Source organism: Eubalaena glacialis, chromosome 1 (assembly GCF_028564815.1).
Source record: "Eubalaena glacialis isolate mEubGla1 chromosome 1, mEubGla1.1.hap2.+ XY, whole genome shotgun sequence".
NCBI classification, from domain to species: Eukaryota; Metazoa; Chordata; class Mammalia; order Artiodactyla; family Balaenidae; genus Eubalaena; species Eubalaena glacialis.
In genome coordinates this window covers 5,411,549-5,429,619 of record NC_083716.1, presented here as the reverse complement: position 1 = coordinate 5,429,619, position 18,071 = coordinate 5,411,549, and the positions used below count along the sequence as shown (strand labels likewise).

Here is an 18,071-nt window from a genome sequence, read left to right as displayed (position 1 = left end):
ATTCAGTAAGGATCTGGAAAAGGATGTGAAGTTAAAGGCAGCCCTTGTAGACAAGTGGGGTCTTCAGAGGGAGTTGGGGGAGGGGCATTCCTAGTGGCAGGAGCAGCTTGTGATAGGCCTGGGGTGGGGGGAGGTGGAGCTGGAGGAGGGGGAGTCGGGGGAGACGAGATTGGAAAGGTGGACCGAAATCAGATCCCACAGGGCTTTGAATGCTGGGCTGGAGAATTAGCCATTATTCAGAAAGCCAAGAGAAACCACGTAGTGTTTTGGAGTAAGATTTAAGGAAGGTAACTTTGGTGATGGAGAGGAGATTTTATATAGGAAACCAGCTGAAGTATTATTTTTCATCTCAATGAGAGATGGTGAAGGCTTGGGTCAGGAAGAGTGGTGTGGTGGAGACAGTCTGGAAGGGACACCCCAGGGTCCCAGGGCTGCTGTCATTTGCTGTGCCTCCTTGAGCAAGTCATGACTCCTCTGGAGGGCTCTGTGTTTTCATCTGTTAAATGGGCTGATGGACTGTAGTCCGTCCCCCACCCCCCCCACCCCACCCCCCGACCCCTCCGCCCCCGGCCTAATGTCAGAGTAGTCAAGTAGGTTTTTTTGTTTTTCCCTGAATAGGAGTTACATTTCATTGAATTCTTTTTTTGCACCGATTGGGATGATCATACGCTTTTTTATCATTTACTCTGTTAAAGTGGTGAATTACATTAATCGGTTTTCTGGATGTTAAACCAATCTTGCATTTCTGGAATTACCTCAATTTGGGTTCTTCTGTGTAAGGAATGAGAAATCCATTACCATGATGTTGTAGACACTGGTGGACTTCAGGAATGCCCAGGCATATTTGCCTGTCAGGGATCCAGGCTGGATGTTGTGATTTGTGGGAAGCCATCAGGAGGGCAATATGAAGCCCAGAGAGGGCGAAGTTTGAGGAAGAGACCCTGCAGGGCTTTGGCATTCTGGCCTCTCATCCAGGCTGGCCTCTGGCCCTGTATAGCCCCTCCACTGGCTGCTCATGTATGGGCCGACTCTGAGCTGCTATAAACCCTGATGAGGGAAGTGGGAAAAATTTTATCTTCACCTCCTAGGACTGTCGTGAGGGTTGAATTAGCTGAACATGTGAAGCTCTTAGCCCGCTGGCTAGCCCAGGGAATATACTCAGTAAATGTTAGCCACTATCATTACCAGCATCATCACTCTCATCATCATCACTCTCACCATCATCATCATCTTCATCTGTAGTATCGTCGCCATCAGTGTTATTAATAATCTTGGCGTAAATGGAAGCCCTCCTGTATGATTTATGAGCCACAGTTCTTTCCTTACGTTCCTGGGCAGCCGTTTTTAGGGTGTTCAGGAGACTGAGCAGAGGAGATGACTTTGGCTTTTCAACATCTCTGATGCATCTAAGCTGTGTGAAGCACTGACCAGAGTGTTTTTTATTTTGGGAAAAAAAGATCCATGTGCTTCCTTACTCTGTGCTGCTGCCGGCTCTGCCAGAAAAAAGCTACCCCCCGCCCCCCCACCCCCACCCCAACCCCAAACACGCCATCCTGGGAAAGAAGCTTCGAGTTGAGTTCATCTCCACATCCTTTCCCATTTCACTTTTCACATGAATAACACGTCAAGGTTGTATGCTGGACTCTGCGGTCCAGGATTGAGAAATTCATGTGAAGGTGCATTTATACCCAGTGGCGCCGCCTCAAGCCAGGCTATTAAGAAAGGTAAATGGCTTTGAGGAGGAGGAGTCGATTAAGGGTACACCCACCAGCCAGAGGGAGGTGAAGGCTGCTCTCTCCAAAGATGTGGATGGGGGCGCAATGACCATGTTCTCTTTTCTTTTTAAAGTATTGGTACATTTATTTATTTATTTATTTATTTTGAAAGGGAACGCTATTTATTTATTTATTTTTGGCTGTGTTGGGTCTTCGTTTCTGTGCGAGGGCTTTCTCTAGTTGCGACGAGTGGGGGCCACTCTTCATCGCGGTGCGGGGACCTCTTACTGTCGCGGCCTCTCTTGTTGTGGAGCACAGGCTCCAGACGCGCAGGCTCAGTAGTTGTGGCTCACGGGCCCAGTTGCTCCGCGGCATGTGGGATCTTCCCAGACCAGGGCTCGAACCCATGTCCCCTGCATTGGCAGGCAGATTCTCAACCACTGCGCCACCAGGGAAGCCCGACCATGTTCTCTTGCAGAGGTGTCCCCACGTCTTAACAGACCGGAGAGATAAGGGAGACAAACTGCAGAGAGGCTGCCATCTCTGTGCTCCTGTCAAGTAAAGACGTTTTTAAAGCCAGATGCCATCTGTCATCATCATCCTTCGTAAAGGAGAAGATGCCTCTGGTCTTTCTCGTCTCTGCTTTCACCCCCCCCCACCCCCCCACACACACACCAAAAAGGGGCAGCTTCGAAAGGTCACATAATCAGAATAAGGCGTAGCCTTTTACATTGAATACTTTTGGGCTTATTTAAGAAAAATTCACTGCATTGCTCTCATTTTTCTATCCCCCAAGAATCGGGGAACCTCAGCCTCAGACTTGTGAGATTCAGATGCTTGCAACCCTGCTCAGCAGTGAATAAATCAACCACAAAATACCACTTTTAAATTGTTTTCCACATTCCTCCCTGCATATGTTTCCTATTGCTGCTGTAACAAATTACAAACGTAGGGGTTTAAAACAACGCAAATTTATAATCTTACAGTTCTGGACGTCAGAAGTCCTAAAGTCAAGGTTTCGGCAGGGCTCTGTTCCTTCTGGAGGCTCTGGGGGAGAGTCCTTTCCTTGCCTTTTCCAGTTTCTAGTCTTGGCTTGTGGCCCCTTCCTTGCTTCCATGGTCACTTCTCTGGCTGACTCTGACACTCCTGTTGTCGCTTGTGGAACGTTGTGATTACATTGGACCCACCTGGATAACCCAGGATTAGCACCCCCATGTCAAGATCTTTAACCTAATCACATCTGCACTGGCTCCCTTTGCTGTGTAAGGGAGCATCCTCACAGGTTCCGGGATTTGGACGTGAACGTCTCTGTGGGCCATTTTTCTATCTACCACACTTCCCCCTCCCTCCCACTTCCTTGTCCAATAATGTGTATAGTTGAGTCTTTTAATTTGCATTTAAATGTGGGATCCTTAAGGCTGGGGGGGCTGGGCAGCCATTGTTGTGGTCCAAGCGCTGCTGTGTCATTTGGGACCACGTGCGTAAACGCTAGGAGGCTCCCTTTCCCTTCATCTGTGAAATCATGGGTCTTTAAGCCTCATTTCATAGTTAAATTTGAAAAGTCTCTATTATTGTATGAGATTTTCACAACTGCTTTTCTCTGCCTACTTCAGAGATGGAGGGGCCACTACTTAAAGGTTTTTGCGTGTATGCCTTACAAATTCACATGGACCTGAATGTATTTACAGTGGACTTGTCCATTTTATTTATTTGTATTGTTTTTGACGTGTTTATTTTTTCCACATCTGTAATAGAATAGGCATGCTAGCAAGGATGCTGTTAAGAACGATGATAAATGCATTTATAGTTCCTAAAGGCTTTGAAAGTGGTTGTGCTGGGCTGGGAGAGGCTGGCACATGTTCTGAGCTTTCTTTATCTAATGCTGTTATTTCTTGTTAAAGATTCACCATAAAATGCTAAATAAACTTAATAACTACTAATAACCATTTATGTCAGTTGACATTTAAATTTTATGAGTTTGGGTGAAACTCAAACTCAAATATAGGAAACAAAACTCAAATATAGGAAAATACCTGTGAAAATAGAATTTTCTATGTATATATGGTTACTGATGTTTTATTTTATTTTTGTAACATCTTTATTGGAGTATAGTTGCTTTACAATGGTGTGTTAGTTTCTGCTGTATAACAAAGTGAATCAACTATACATAAACATATATCCCCATATCTCCTCCCTCTTGCGTCTCCCTCCCACCCTCCGTATCCCACCCCTCTAGGTGGACACAAAGCACCTTTGTGAACATGTGATAGTCTGCTAAGTCTTCGTGGCAGTAAAAACAAAATACCCTCAAACACAATAAGAGCTTTTACAGTTTACTAAGTGTTCACTGCAGGCAACACATTGCATCAAATTAACAGATCCATTTCTTTGTTTTTTAATTTGGCTGTGCCGGGTCTTGGTTGCAGCATGCGGGATCTTAGTTGCGGCGTGTGGGATCTAGTTCCCTGACCAGGGATCGAACCCGGGCCCCCTGCATTGTGAGTGCAGAGTCTTAACCACTGGACCACCAGGGAAGTCCCAGCATTGTTTTCTTTTAAGACACAAAGTACACACACCATCCTATGAGGTAGATATCAGTCTCCTTATTATACAGACGGGGAAGCTGAAGATGCAGAGGATAGGGCATTTGCTGGAGGTCACCCAGGTCTACATGGGGAGAGGTGGTACCCTGCCCATTCTGTCTGCTTCCAGAGACCACAAATGTAGCTTGGTTATGGAGCTGGCGACAGGAAGTGTGCTGTGTTGCTGGGTATTTTTGCAGAAGGGGTTTGAAAGAGCCAACACGTGCTTGGACTTGGCTGTCTGGAAGAGGTGACACTGGTGGGAAGACCCCTTTGGCAGGGGAGGAATAAGGAGTGACACACAGGTGTGGCTTCTTTCTTTCAAGGAGAAGCAGTGACAGGGACCAGGAGTGTGTGGTTGGAAGGAGGGCCAGGCGGTCAGTCAGATGATGGAGGCCCCCCATGCTTGTTGGAGAAGTTTGCACATGATGTGACCAGGGAGAACTTCAGAAATAGACACAGTAATGGTGCCTGTAAAGGACAGCCTAGTCCAACAGGGTGTTCAGGATGGATGGATGAGAGTTTGATCCTGGTTGATGAAAGGTTTACGATGAATTTTGCCTCAAGTCTGACATCTTTTTAGGGAGAATCCACTGGGAAGGAAAAACATCACTGTATTTATGGGCTAATTGAATATTTGGGAATCATAAGCAGTGTGATAGTTGCCTTTATCTCCATGCTTGAGCAAAAGTATGGCCTGAATTTAATGGAATGACTTTTACATGCTTAGCTAGGAGGAACAGAACTGCTTTTTTTTTTTTTTAAAAATTATTTATTAGTTTATTATTTATTTATTTTTGGCTGCGCCGGGTCTTAGTTGCAGCATGCGGGATCTTTGTTGCGGCATGCAGACTTCTTAGTTGTGGCATGCAAACTCTTCGTTGCGGCATGTGGGATCTAGTTCCCCGACCAGGGATCGAACCCCGGCCCCCTGCAGTGGGAGCACGGAGTCTTACCCACTGGACCACCAGGGAAGTCCCAGGGATTTCAGACATTTGTTGCATATTGTCAGTTTGAAGGATTGCTTCCTAATATTAGACATATTTTTTGCCTATTTGATTGCTTGGTAGCAGCATTGGCTATATGGTAATTTAAAGAATCAGTTTGGTTTTCAAAAAATATTCAGTCCATGTGTCATTGATTTACAGATAGGAAAAAGTCATCTAATGAAAAAAGTCTGTTAATGGAAATATAAGATAGCATATGAAGTGATAATTGAAATGTTGTTGACAAGAGCTTTAGTTTTCTTCCTATTAGAAACATTATTCCACCATAAAAAGAAATGAGGTTCTGATACATGGTACGATGTGCATACACCTTGAAAACATTATGCTAAGTGGAAGAAGCAGACACAAAAGGATAATACTGTATGATTAATGGGGTGGCTGGAGTAGTCAAATTCATAGAGACAGAAAGTGAGTTACAGGTTATCAGGGGCTGGCGGAGGGAGTGATAGGGAGTGATTGCTTAATGGTTATGGGGTTTCTGTTTGGAGTGATGAAAAAGTTCTGGAAATTGATGGTGGTGATGGGAGAGCAACATTGTGAATGTAACTAACATCACTGAATTGTACACTTGAAAATAGTTAAAAAGGCAAATTTCACATCATACGTATTTTACCACAGTAAACCACTTGTGGTTTTCTGGCGTTATGAGTAGTGATGAATTTCTTCTTCTTAAACTGAGGACCCTTGAAAAAAAAGCCTCGTTTTGTGGGTATCAGAGAGGATGATCCAGGCAAAGACTGAATATTTCAATCTTAAAAATGGGCAGAAACAATCCAGCATAGTTACCTTTACTAATATCTTCTTACCTCTTTTTCCTCTGAACAGCTTTTTATAACTATGATGCCAGGGGAGCGGATGAACTTTCTTTACAAATAGGAGACACCGTGCACATCCTGGAAACGTATGAAGGTGCGTATTTGTTTTGGTGTCTTTCCGTTTGTAGTTTTGTGCAGTTAGTACATTTTTCAGTGCGTAATGGGCAAAGCATTACCCCGTTAGGAAAGCGTGTATGGTTGGTTTTCTTGCACGATAGATGCTGTGTCGGGAAAGGGCAGTGGTGAGGTTATCTGTTATTTAAATCATTTTTTTTTTTTTTTTTAATTTAAGGTGAACTTAAAACTAAATTCCTAAACTTTTAACCTCTCAAGTTTTCTGTTGAAATAGTTGTTTTATTGTTAAGAAAAAAACCCCCATTGTTTCCTTTTTTGCAAATGTATGTCCATCTTGACTGTTAATAACTGACCACTTGAAAAATTTTTTTTAAATACATTGAAGATATTTTAGTGTTAGGCTCATTGTTTTGAGGTGTTTTATGTGAATGGTGAGACTTTTTATACTCTCACGTAGACTTGTTAACAACTTCCTGAGAGGAACCAACATTGTCATTTCTTATTTCCTTTTTAAAAAATCTATGACCCCATTTTCTGAGGGGTGAACAGAGATCGTTACAGCTTTGTGGGATGCGGTCCAGTAAAGCAATTGTTGTAATTATCCAATAAACATACTGAGGGTGACAGTGGTTTCCTGATGTCCTTGGTTTTTCAGACAATTGGTTTTCATATTTAGGGTTTTGCAAATCATTAAAACGGGACACCTTTCGTTTTATGCTGTGGTTTGTCGCTGCACAGAAGAGGAGCAATGACGGGCTTGAGTTTTACACTCCTCACATGTGTGAGAGGAGTGTTGGTGGCTTTGTTTCCTGTTCACAGGGGTGACTTCCATACAACATAGGAAAAAAGAGAACAGATTAAAATTGGTAATTCCAACAGCAAAATGGTTTTCAGATTGGGTTTAGCCAGACCCTTCCAAGTAGGAGGTTGGGCGATGGGGAGAGGAAATTGCAGACATCCCACAGTAATCACAAATTGATCTTCAGACTCGGTCTTCAGAATCCTCTCTGCACGCGAGTGACGTAGCGTTCAGCCTCTGTGCAGCAGGCAAGCTGCAGCTTGCTCGCATGTTCCTGGAGAAGCACAAACTCATTAAAATACCCATGTCCACGTCCATGTCCCTCACTTCCCCATCCGACTCATGCTGGCTTGGAATTCCATTCCATTTGCACCTTTTACCCTAAGAAATGTCCTATTGGGGGGAAAAAAAATCAGCTTTCATGGCATATGCCTGGAAGCAGATGTAATACTGCAAAAACAGAACCGGTCTTTATGTGCATGAGTAGCTGCAATGGGCACCTTCTGCCTGATTTCAGTTTTTACAGCTGACAGTTGGATTGCCTTATCTGCTCCCAGTATATATATGGCCAGTGGCTGAGAGGAAACAGAGAAATTAACAAGAGGTTAAGGATCAAACCTCTCATCTCGGACACTTTTCCGATCTGAAGGAAGAGTGCTCTTACATCTTTTTTTATTTCTGCCCCCGGTCAGTTGCATTTGAAATCCTGGTTAATAAACACTGGGCAATGACATCATTCCTGAATAGATAACAATTTCCTGTGTAGCCCGGGGTAGCAGGGGCTGCGACTTCTTGTTTTTTGCTTTGTAAGAAGAATGCACTCTTTAAACAGGGGAATCCTTAGGTGAGTCGATGATCCCTGTACATTTAACTAAAAAAAAAAAAAATTGGTGGCAGGCATTTGACTTTTTGGCCAGCATCGTGATAAAGGATTCTTCAGTGAGCACTTAGTTTCCGGGCTCATCAATCTTCTAAGTCCTGATAAAAATATTCCAGTCTTTGTAAAGACCCTGTAACATAAAACGACTTCCCCTTCTTTAACTGCTGTCTTTTTTTGGTTTTAGTCAGAATCCTATCGGAGAAATGCATTTGGGGAAGTAGTTTTGATTTTGGGAAACTTGGTGACTTTATTATCATCAAATAACAATGGAATAATTGTTTTTCTGCTATTTCCTCTTGTTCTATTTAAATTTTATGGATTATATTAGAATTTGGCCTTCTCTTCTTCTTTTCTCCTCGCCCCTTCCACTTTTCCCCTAAGAAAATTTATTTATGTTTGTCAAATTTAACTTTCCTTTTCTATGTGATCCTGTTCAGGGTAGGATATTACTGGGATTGCTCTGGAGAATATAATTTCTAGATGATCATTCCTTATATTAAGGTTCAAAGAACACATTTATCTGGAAGTTATGGTTAATTTTTCTGTCTCAGGCTCATGGAGGCTTGGAGCACAGAACAAAGAAAAGAACTTTTCCGGTCACCAGGGAGGTGGATTGAGCTTTGAGGGGTCATTCGGGGTATGCCTCTGCCTTTAAGCAGTGTCCAGGGTCAGCCAGACAGGAGAGGTGAGCCCAGGTCACCGATGTTGATTAAGTGACTCTCCAGCCAAGGAGGTGCCAATCCTATCACCTGCTCATTTCCAGAAGGATCTCCACAGGCTGGATGCCGTGCCTGTGTGAGAGGAGATTGCACCCAGATTAGGAAGGCATTCTTTTGATGAAACCACAACACTGGAACTTAATTCATTCAAATTTTTCAAAGTGATAATGATCTATTTTCTTCCAAAATGCACCTTAATTCCTTTTCCTGCCACCAGCATCTGTCAACTGAAGGTCTTGAGAGGACTGCCTCTGGGTTTCCTGGGGCGACTGTAACAAAGTACCGTACAGTGGAGAGTTTAAACAACAGAAGTGTGTTCCCTCACAGTTCTGGAGGCTATAAGTCCAAGATCAAGGTGTCGGCAGGGTTGGTTGCTTCTCAGGGCTGAGAGGGGCAAGCTGTTCCACGGGTCTCCCCAAGCTTCTGGTGGTTTGCTGACATCGCTGGCATTCCTTGCCTTGTAGATGCAACGCCCTAGTTTCTGCCTTTATGATCACATGGCGTCCTCCCTGTGCTTGACTTTGACTGTCTTTTCCTCCTTTTTATAAGGACACCGTATTGGATTAGGTCCACTGTAATGACCTCATCTTAACTTGATTATCTGCCAAGACCCTATTTCTAGATAAGGGTACACCCACAGGTAGAGGGAGTTAGGACTTCAGCATCTGTTTGGGGTGGGCGGAACACAGTTCAACCCACAACAAACTGGGAAAAGTAGTCATGTTGATAAGGCTGTCATTTCACAGAAGACCACCAGGCCCTCCAGTGCAGCCTCCACCCAGCAGGCATCCTTTGCACCTTGTCCCAGGTGACTGGCCACCTGGCCCCAGCCCAGTGGAAGAGCACCGCAGCTGTGCTTCTCATCTTGTGTTGCTTCCAGAACCTCCATCCTCTGGGCTGGGTCTGCGCCCCGCCCCCGCCCCGGTGCCTGCAAAATATTGTACCCAGGACAGCTCCAGAACACCCAGTGTGCATGCAGATGCTGTCCATTAGGACATGGTTTGGTCAGATCCGGCCTTTGGCTGTCTTGTTGTTCAGTACTCAGAGCAGGACACAGTACACCTGACACAGGTGACTGTGCTGTCCATCTTCAGGCAGGTACTTGTGAGTTGGGCAGGACCCAGGACCTTAGTGATCTGGTTTCCTCCTGTCCCACCTGAGCCCCAGCCTTTTATTTTTTAATATTTATAATTTATTTACTTATTTGGTTGCGCCGGCTCCTTAGTTGCGGCGTGTGAACTCTTAGTTGCGGCATGCGTGTGGGATCTAGTTCCCTGACCAGGGATCGAACCTGGTCCCCCTGCATTGGGAGCATGGAGTCTTATCCGCTGCGCCACCAGGGAAGTCCCCCCAGCCTTTTTCTCATGCGTGTCCTAGCTTTGCTGCTGGTGGCTTCTCAGATGCTTGGTGAGCGCCCCTCTGCACCTGTGCTCTGCTGGGCCTCCCTCCTCCTTCCTCCATCTGACTAGCCATCCTTGAAGACTCCGCCTAAGCACACCTCCCTGGGCAGAAGCTCCTTTCCGGCTGCCTTGCGCCTGCTTTGTTCTGCCTGGTCCCGTCCTCAGTTGGTTCCAGCCCTGGACTTGAGCGTGTGTGCTCCTGTCCTGTTGGGAACGCTCCAGTGTACCCACTGACTTGGCTGCCATTTTCCTGGGCTGGACGGGGCCCTCCCTGAGTTTCGGGACTACGTCTGACCTATACTTGCCGTTGGGTGGGTGTCTCTTGGGTGGGGGGTGTCTCTTGTTTGGAGCAGGTTGGTTGAGCCCTGCCTGGGAGGAGCGAATCAGCCTGTTAATTCAGTGAGCCATGTGCATCTTCCTGCGCCTAGCTGCATTCCCTGTGGCCTGCCCCTCCAAAGCAGCAGCCACTCATCATCCTTCTGTGTCCCCCCGCTTCCCTACATGAAGCCTTTGCAGGGATGTCCTCTCTCCTTCATGCTCAAATCTCTGCCCTTGTTGGTGGTTTGAGCCCTGCTTGTCGTGGGAGAATCTTCCAGTGTGTGAGCCCTTGGAGGGCAGAAATTGGGTCTAATCTATTGATATTTCTACATTTGCTCTGTCTAGCGTGGCCTCTGGCACATAGTCTGGGGGCTCAGTTGGTGGAAGGCATAACAGACGCAGAAATTCTTGGGAAGGGAAACCCTAGGTGTTCCTTTTGCTTAGGAAAGCCATTAAAAAAGAAACCACCATCTATTATCATAAAGTAAAATAAAAGAAAAAGACTCCTTATCTTTTTTATCCCTGTAGCTCAGCTCTTTCTCCTCTCCCTTCTCCTGGAAAACCCTTCTGCTGTGTTTGAAGTGAATTTTTCTCTTGGCCTGTACTGGTTGGTATGCATATATATATATATATATATTTTTTTTTAATAGATCTTTATTGGAGTATAATTGCTTCACAATACCGTGTTAGTTTCTGTTGCACAACAAAGCGAATCAGCCATATGCATACACATGTCCCCATATCCCCTCCCTCTTGAGCCTCCCTCCCATCCTCCCTATCCCACCCCTCTAGGTCATGTATATAAATGTGGTTGTAGCTCTCATTCTGTTTCCTTTTTTAAAAAAATTTATTTATTCATTTTTGGCTGCATTGGGTCTTCGTTGCTGTGCACGGGCTTTCTCTAGTTGTGGCGAGCGGGGGCCACTCTTTGTTGCGGTGCGCGTGCTTCTCATTGCGGTGGCTTCTCTTGTTGTGGAGCACAGGCTCCAGGTGCACGGGCTTCAGTAGTTGTGGCACGTGGGCTCAGTAGTAGTGGCTCGTGGGCTCTAGAGCACAGGCTCAGTAGTTGTGGTGCACGGGCTTCAGTAGTTGCGGCACATGGGCTCAGTACTTGTGGCTTGTGGGCTCTAGAGCACAGGCTCAGTAGTTGTGGCGCACGGGCTTAGTTGCTCCGCGGCATGTGAGATCCTCCTGGACCAGGGCTCGAACCCGTGTCCCCTGCATTGGCAGGCGGATTCTTAACCGCTGCGCCACCAGGGAAGCCCCTCATTCTGTTTCTTACCTTTTCACTCAGCGCTGTGCTCCAAGACGCAGTCCTGTTGTGTGTATGTATTTAGTCCGTGGCCCTCAGTGCTCTGTGTGCACCTGCATGTTTTACTAACCATCCCCCAGTTCTGGGCACTCGTTCTGCCCCCCTAGGTCATGCTGCCATGGGCCTCCTGTGTCTGCCCCGCTGCGTGTGGATGGGTATGTGGGATGTCTCTGGGGCGCGTGGCTGCTCGCGGGGTGTGGGGTATATACTCTGGATAAGTAGGGTCACGCTCACACTGGTTGTGTGGTCTCCACTCCCATCCTCAGTGCCAGGGGCTGCCTGCATCCTGCAGCGTTGAGATTTCCCTCCCTATAATAACGTGCAGTAACATTATGTTTTAAATTTTCATTTATCTGATTATTAGTGTGAGCATCTCTTCATTCATGTGTAAGTCTTTTAGGTTCCTTCTTCTATACATTGATTATAAACATTGCTTATTTTTGACTTGGTTTCTGTCTTCTTCTTGTCACTTTGAAGTATTTCCTTAGATGTTCTAGGACATTCATCCCATGTCAGTTTCAGAAAAGGAAGGGCAAAGTAATACTGAAAATACGGGAAGGATAAAATAACAGGATAGCGGACAGTCCTTTACATTGAATACAGCCTTTTGAACAACTTACTACATTGACCTTCCATCTTTTTCCATTTCACTGTCTGTGGACACTGTCCTAGGTGGACGCTGATTCTGGCCTTGGCAGGTAGAAACCACCGAAGGAGACAGTGCATGGCTCTCAGGAGGTAATCCTCCAAATGTGCAGCAAAATCTAGACATTTTGTGTCTGCGGTGCCCCCTAATCAATCTGTGTCGTTCCCTTGTCAGGAAATGAAATGGGTTCATTGGTGGTATCTAGGTCTTAGCAAATCCTTTGCGAGGCTCCTAGCAATTTCCAGCTTCTTTTCTGAATGCTCAGAAAGCATCTGTTCATAATCCCTGGAGGATCTTAACCCCATCACTTTCTGGATCCTCTCCACCTCTGGTTGTTAAATTATTGCTCTGTTAGAGGTGTGTGGTCATTGGTGCAACATAGGCCCGTTTTCAGTTTCTGGGAACCTTCATTCATGTATCCCAGGTTTCCGAGGTTTGACTATTTTATACTGTATAAAATCCCAATACTTGGTTGTCCTCTGGGAGTTGACTCGACTGGCACTTTCCAAGTATCTCCGTCCTTTTGCTCCTGGGGGGCTGAGTTGGAATTTGTCTGAGCTTCTGATTTCCTTTCTGGAGTGAGGTGGCCTAAAGCAGCTTCAGAGCGTTTGGGATAAGGAAACATCCACCGACGTCCTGCCGGAGCAGGACTCCGTCCGGCGGAGTTGTTGGGAGGTGGGTGACCGGCCGTGGACCCCTGGGCACTGGCAGGGACGATTTCTGCCCTCAGTTGAAGCAGAGGGGACAAGGGTGTGGTCAGGTCCAGTCCGGCACTGAATGTCTCTTCCATTTGGCATTTAATTCCTGCCAACAGTGCTAGCACGTCTGTCTTCTGCGCTGTTTGCTTGTCCTCCCCACGTGAGGGAATGGGAACTTGAATCTAGGCCAGACCCCAAGGGGGTAGGCGGACCCGTATTCCTGGGCCCGGTGCTTCCTGTTGGGGGTCCAGTCTTTGCCACAGAAGCACTTTGTGTGATCGTGGCTGCTCCAGGGCAAAGCCCCCCTCCATCCCTTAGAGGGAGGAAGTCGGCTCTCAATAGGATTTCTGTTTTGCGGCAGCTCTTGATGATCTGAGGATGCTGGTATGTGCACTTGGCAGTGACCCCGCTCCATCCGGCGAAGGAACAGATACGAAAATGCACACTCCAGGAGCCTGCCTAGGGCCAAATGGTCAAAAGGACCACTCCTCCTCCTGGAACTGTGCTTCTTCAGTTCTCATTGGCACCTTCAAGGCCACGTGCGGCAGATAGAGGTGAAAGAGCTGGAGGTCTGTGTGTGAAGGCCCCTGGCCAGGCTTCAAGCATGGTTTTGAGATGCTGTTTAGGAAACCCCATAGCATCTCTCCAAAGCCCTAGGATTACTGAGTTCTGTTACAGGCTGACTTCCCTGGTTCTGCAAACAATGAGTTCTTGACAACAGGAAGGTGCTGTTAGGACGCTGTGATGTCTCCTTGTACTAACTGTTTCACTTTTGTGTTTGTTTAGGGTGGTACAGAGGTTACACCTTAAGGAAAAAGTCTAAGAAGGTAAGTCCTTCTTGTTATTAAACACAGTGCATGTCCCTTCGTAAATCACAACAGGTGAGGAAATAAATTCTGTCTCATGGTGCCTAAGGGTTGTCCTTATATATCTCTTTCTCTGAATTAAAAAAATACATGGGTTGAAATGTGGGCTACCCTGAATTGTTTTCTTTAAAAAATTTTTTTAATTAAAAAAATTTTTATTTTGTTAATTGTAGTATAATTGATTATCAATGTTGTGTTAGTTTCAGGTGTACAGCAAAGTGATTCAGTTATACATATACATATATACATTTTTTTTCAGATTCTTCTCCCATACAGGTTATTACAAAATATTGAGTAGAGTTCCCTGTGCTATACAGTAGGTCCTTGTTAGTTATCTGTTTTATATATAGTAGTGTGTATATGTTAACCCCAAACTTCTAATTTATCACTTCCCTTCCGGAATTGTTTTCTTCTGAACAACATATGTACGTAGAAATTGCAATTTCATTTCTATGAGTGAATGGCTGGGCTGTGGGGTGATGTTGACCTGTTGTCAAGAGAGGTGGACTCTTCTTTTCCTGGTAGAATTCTGCATCCTGTTTAACCACAGGATGTGTAAGAGAATGATCTGGGTATAATGACTTGAGAAAAAAAGTACTGCTCATGATTTTCAATCTTGCATTATCCTTGATGATAAATTAGCAGATTTGCAGAGCTCATGCTTGCTTTTTCCCCCTCTTGCTTATAACTATTTTTATGCTGCTTACGTCGCTGGCAAAAGAAAGAGGTTCTGCCTTCCAAGGCAGTTTGCATGCGTGGTTGTTTGAATTTCTGAAGCTAAGATGTGCAATTACATTGCGGTGGACAGTCCCGTATGCAGTTCTGTTGTGGCTTTTCCATTCTGAGCTTCATAAAATCTAATGATGGCTCTTCCATTTATTTCATTCTATGATTCTGAAGTACTGTCCATTCTAAGCTGTGGTTTGGCTGTCCACGTTACCTTATAAACTCTAATTATACTTGACAGATGGTTCATTTTACTTCTGTTTCTTAGCTTGGCCTCTCATTATCTACTTATTGGGCTGGGCTCCTCTTGTGGTCCTGAGCCTATAGCTAAGGCTGCTGAAGTCCAGCTGTTCAAGCACAGGGCCTTCTTGATCTGCTTTCCCTAGACGCCCTGCTACCAGGCTGTGCCAGACAGGTGGGAGCTGTCCATCCTCTGGTCTCAGTCACCTCGGAGGCATCCAGGCTGAGCTTCACGGCAGCCTTTCTCTGGCATAGTCTGTCCTAATGTGAGAGATGCTATTAGGGATACCTGGTGAGCCAGATCTGCAAATGGGAGCCAGGACCTCCCACCCCCGCCCTGCCAAGCTCAGACTGGGCTATGAGTCTCTACACATCCAGTGACCTGGAGCCTTGAGCTTTGAACAAGGTAGATTCCAACCAGGCGGCTGGTGGAATAGATTTCTCCAGGGAAAGTTCTATTTTCACCTTGATTATCTCTTCCATAATTTGGGATTAGCAGATGCAAACAATTAAATATAAGATGGATAAACTACAAGGTCCTGTTGTATAACACAGGGAACTATATTCAATATCCTGTGATAAACCATCATGGAAAAGAATATGAAAAAGAATATGTGTGTGTGTGTATGTATATATATATATTTAACTGAGTCACTTTGCTATACAGCAGAAATTAACACAACATTGTAAATCAACTATACTTCAATTAAAAAAAAAAAAGAATGTATTCCTACAGATGAAAACCTGAGGTTCATGTGAGAAAGCCACAATTGAGGACTTTATTAATAAAGAGATTAGGATCATGGACCATCCCCCCTCCCCAGTGACAAAGCTGCAACTTCATGTGCTAGGTGCATCCCAGGGAAGCTGTTCACTTTTCTTTGATATTTGGTATTTGGTGTCTGGTACCACCTTCCCAGTCGGGGATCTCTCCCAACTCCCCATGCCTCTGTGAGCGCTAATCCTTCCTACCCTGCACCACAGGGCCCTGACTTTACAGCTCATAGAGCTGGGTAGGGGCATATTTATTTTTCCACCTAAAATCTTCATTAGCAGATGAGGAAGTTGAAGCCTTAAAAAGATCGTGATTTTGCATCAGCACCCCTGCCCCAGGCAGTAGCGGAGAAGGGACTTGGCTCCTAGTAACATGACTCTGTGTTCTGGAAGCATCCTTTTATCGGTATTCACAAATGAGCAATAGATCTGGGCTGGTCCTGACCGCCCCAGCTGGAGAAGTTGCTCATTTCAGGCTTCCCTGGTGGCACAGTGGTTAAGAATCCACCTGCCAGTGCAGGGGACACAGGTTAGAGCCCTGGTCCAGGAAGATCCCACATGCCGTGGAGCAACTAAGCCCGTGCGCCACAACTACTGAGCCTGCGCTCTAGAGCCCGCGAGTCACAACTACTGAGCCCTCGTGCCACAACTACTGAAGCCCACGTGCCTAGAGCCCGTGCTCCGCAACAAGAGAAGCCACCGCAATGAGAAGCCCGCTTACCGCTACGAAGAGTAGCCCCTGCTTGCCGCAACTAGAGAAAGCCCGCGTGCAGCAACGAAGACCCAATGCAGCCAAAAATAAAATGAATTAAAAAAAAAAAAAAGTCGCTTATTTTAAGCCTCCAGATATGTCCAGCCTCATTTCTTTCACTGTCCCTTCTGTGGCTCCATGATTCTCGAGAGCAGGTTTACCGAGACTGAGGGACATCTCTGTCCATGGACATGGGCAGGGGGAGAGACTGGCTTATTTGTATGTGTGTCCGTCCCGTCGTCCCTCCCCGCCCCGTGCTCACCTGTTGACATCAATTGTGCACCTGGAGACCGTCCTGGGATCTGGAGGTGTCCTAGCATCGGGCCCCCGCAATCCTCTTTGGTGCTCAGCCTCTGTCTTTCTGCCTGACTCCTTCCCTCTCTGTGATAATTCTTCTTTACATGAAATGCGGCCACTTCCCTGGCAGGCAGGAGGAGTCTGAACCAGTGGTGCCCATGCCCCCTTCCCAAGCAGGATTAGTAGGGTGGTTTCTGGATTTCCTGTGGAAATCCTTTGGGGCCAGATGCCAGGGAAACCTAGTCGGAAGCTCCTGTTCCCACAGCAGGTGCCCGAAGCCACCAGGGCCACTGATTGGCTTTTTTGCTGCGTGCATGACATCTCACGTGGGAAGACGCAACCTGTTTGCGTTGCTTCGTTGCAAGATCCCAGGGCCTGGTGCCCCATTGCTTGCCCTCCAGGAAGGGAGGTAGTGTCCTTGCTCAGGAAGCAGGACCAAAACTCTTGGTAAAGCTCCTGGCACTTCACGCACGGCGCCTGACACTGACCGTCCTCTTGAGGAACTGTCTCCCTCGGAACTGTCTGTTGGGCCCCTGTGTGCCGTACACTTGGGGGTGCTGAGCACTGTCTTCGTGTAACCTGGTGTGCTCCCCCTAGGAGTCTGGCAGGTTGGGCGAAATGCACCCAGTTTCTCTATTTTATCTGATGGCCCCTCTGGAGATTGTTGAGAAAGACTCCTTGGGTCAGGTAAGCAGTCAGTGCATATGTGATGATCAACGGTATAAACTAACTTTTGATGACAATTTTAGTATTTCGAAAGGAAGAACTGTGAGAAGCCATTGTCAGAAATTGTTTTTTAGGCATCATTTGGCTGTGGATCTGCCTGTGTTGAGGTCAGCAGTAAAAACGAGGTGTGACCCATGGAGAAGACACAGCAAAGTCCCTGTGGGATTTTTTTCTTTGCAAACAGATTGCGTCTGTTTTCTTCTAAGACATCTGCAGCCTCTTTGAAACACAAGCGGACTGAGTTGCCATCTTTTACACTTCTTTGTTTTCTGTGCTATGTTGTGTATGAGACTTAGCATTAGGCTTGCAGATTTAATAGTGATCCAGCCATCCCCACCTCCATTTTGGGGGGGCAGTCGTTTGATTTGCAATCAGTACTCATATTAATAATAAAACCTACTGTCTTTTTTCCTCCCAAAGGGTATATTTCCTGCTTCATATATTCATCTTAAAGAAGCCATAGTTGAAGGAAAAGGGTGAGTCTGGTCTTGATATTTAAACGAAGTCATGCAGTGATTGTATTTGTCCTGAGGCTCTTTGCAGGGCGATGTTGGGGGTTGGACAATGGGTGCCATTGACCCTGATGTGACAGGAGTTTGGGGAGAGAAGGAAAACTTCTGCTCTAGGGCTGTCCATAACATGGCTTTGAGCCTTTACACAGTCTTAAGTTAAGTCAGCGTCGGAACTGCAGTCAACCTCCTTGAACCTGATGTGGATTTGGAAAG

General features: G+C 46.0%; 1 protein-coding gene and 1 non-coding gene across 3 annotated transcripts in view; one reads left to right on the top strand and one right to left on the bottom strand.

The window, feature by feature from the left end:
- Positions 1–18,071, top strand: part of DOCK1 (dedicator of cytokinesis 1) — a 518,791-nt gene that overhangs the window by 45,476 nt on the left and 455,244 nt on the right. For both annotated transcript variants that reach the window (XM_061183775.1, XM_061183829.1), the window contains exons 2-4: positions 6,130–6,213; positions 13,753–13,793; positions 17,767–17,822. In XM_061183775.1, the coding sequence (XP_061039758.1) occupies positions 6,130–6,213; positions 13,753–13,793; positions 17,767–17,822 (181 nt within the window). The remainder of the gene's footprint in view (positions 1–6,129; positions 6,214–13,752; positions 13,794–17,766; positions 17,823–18,071) is intronic.
- On the bottom strand, positions 4,177–4,249 carry TRNAV-CAC (transfer RNA valine (anticodon CAC)). Its single transcript has one exon. It is a non-coding gene; the product is annotated as a tRNA-Val (tRNA).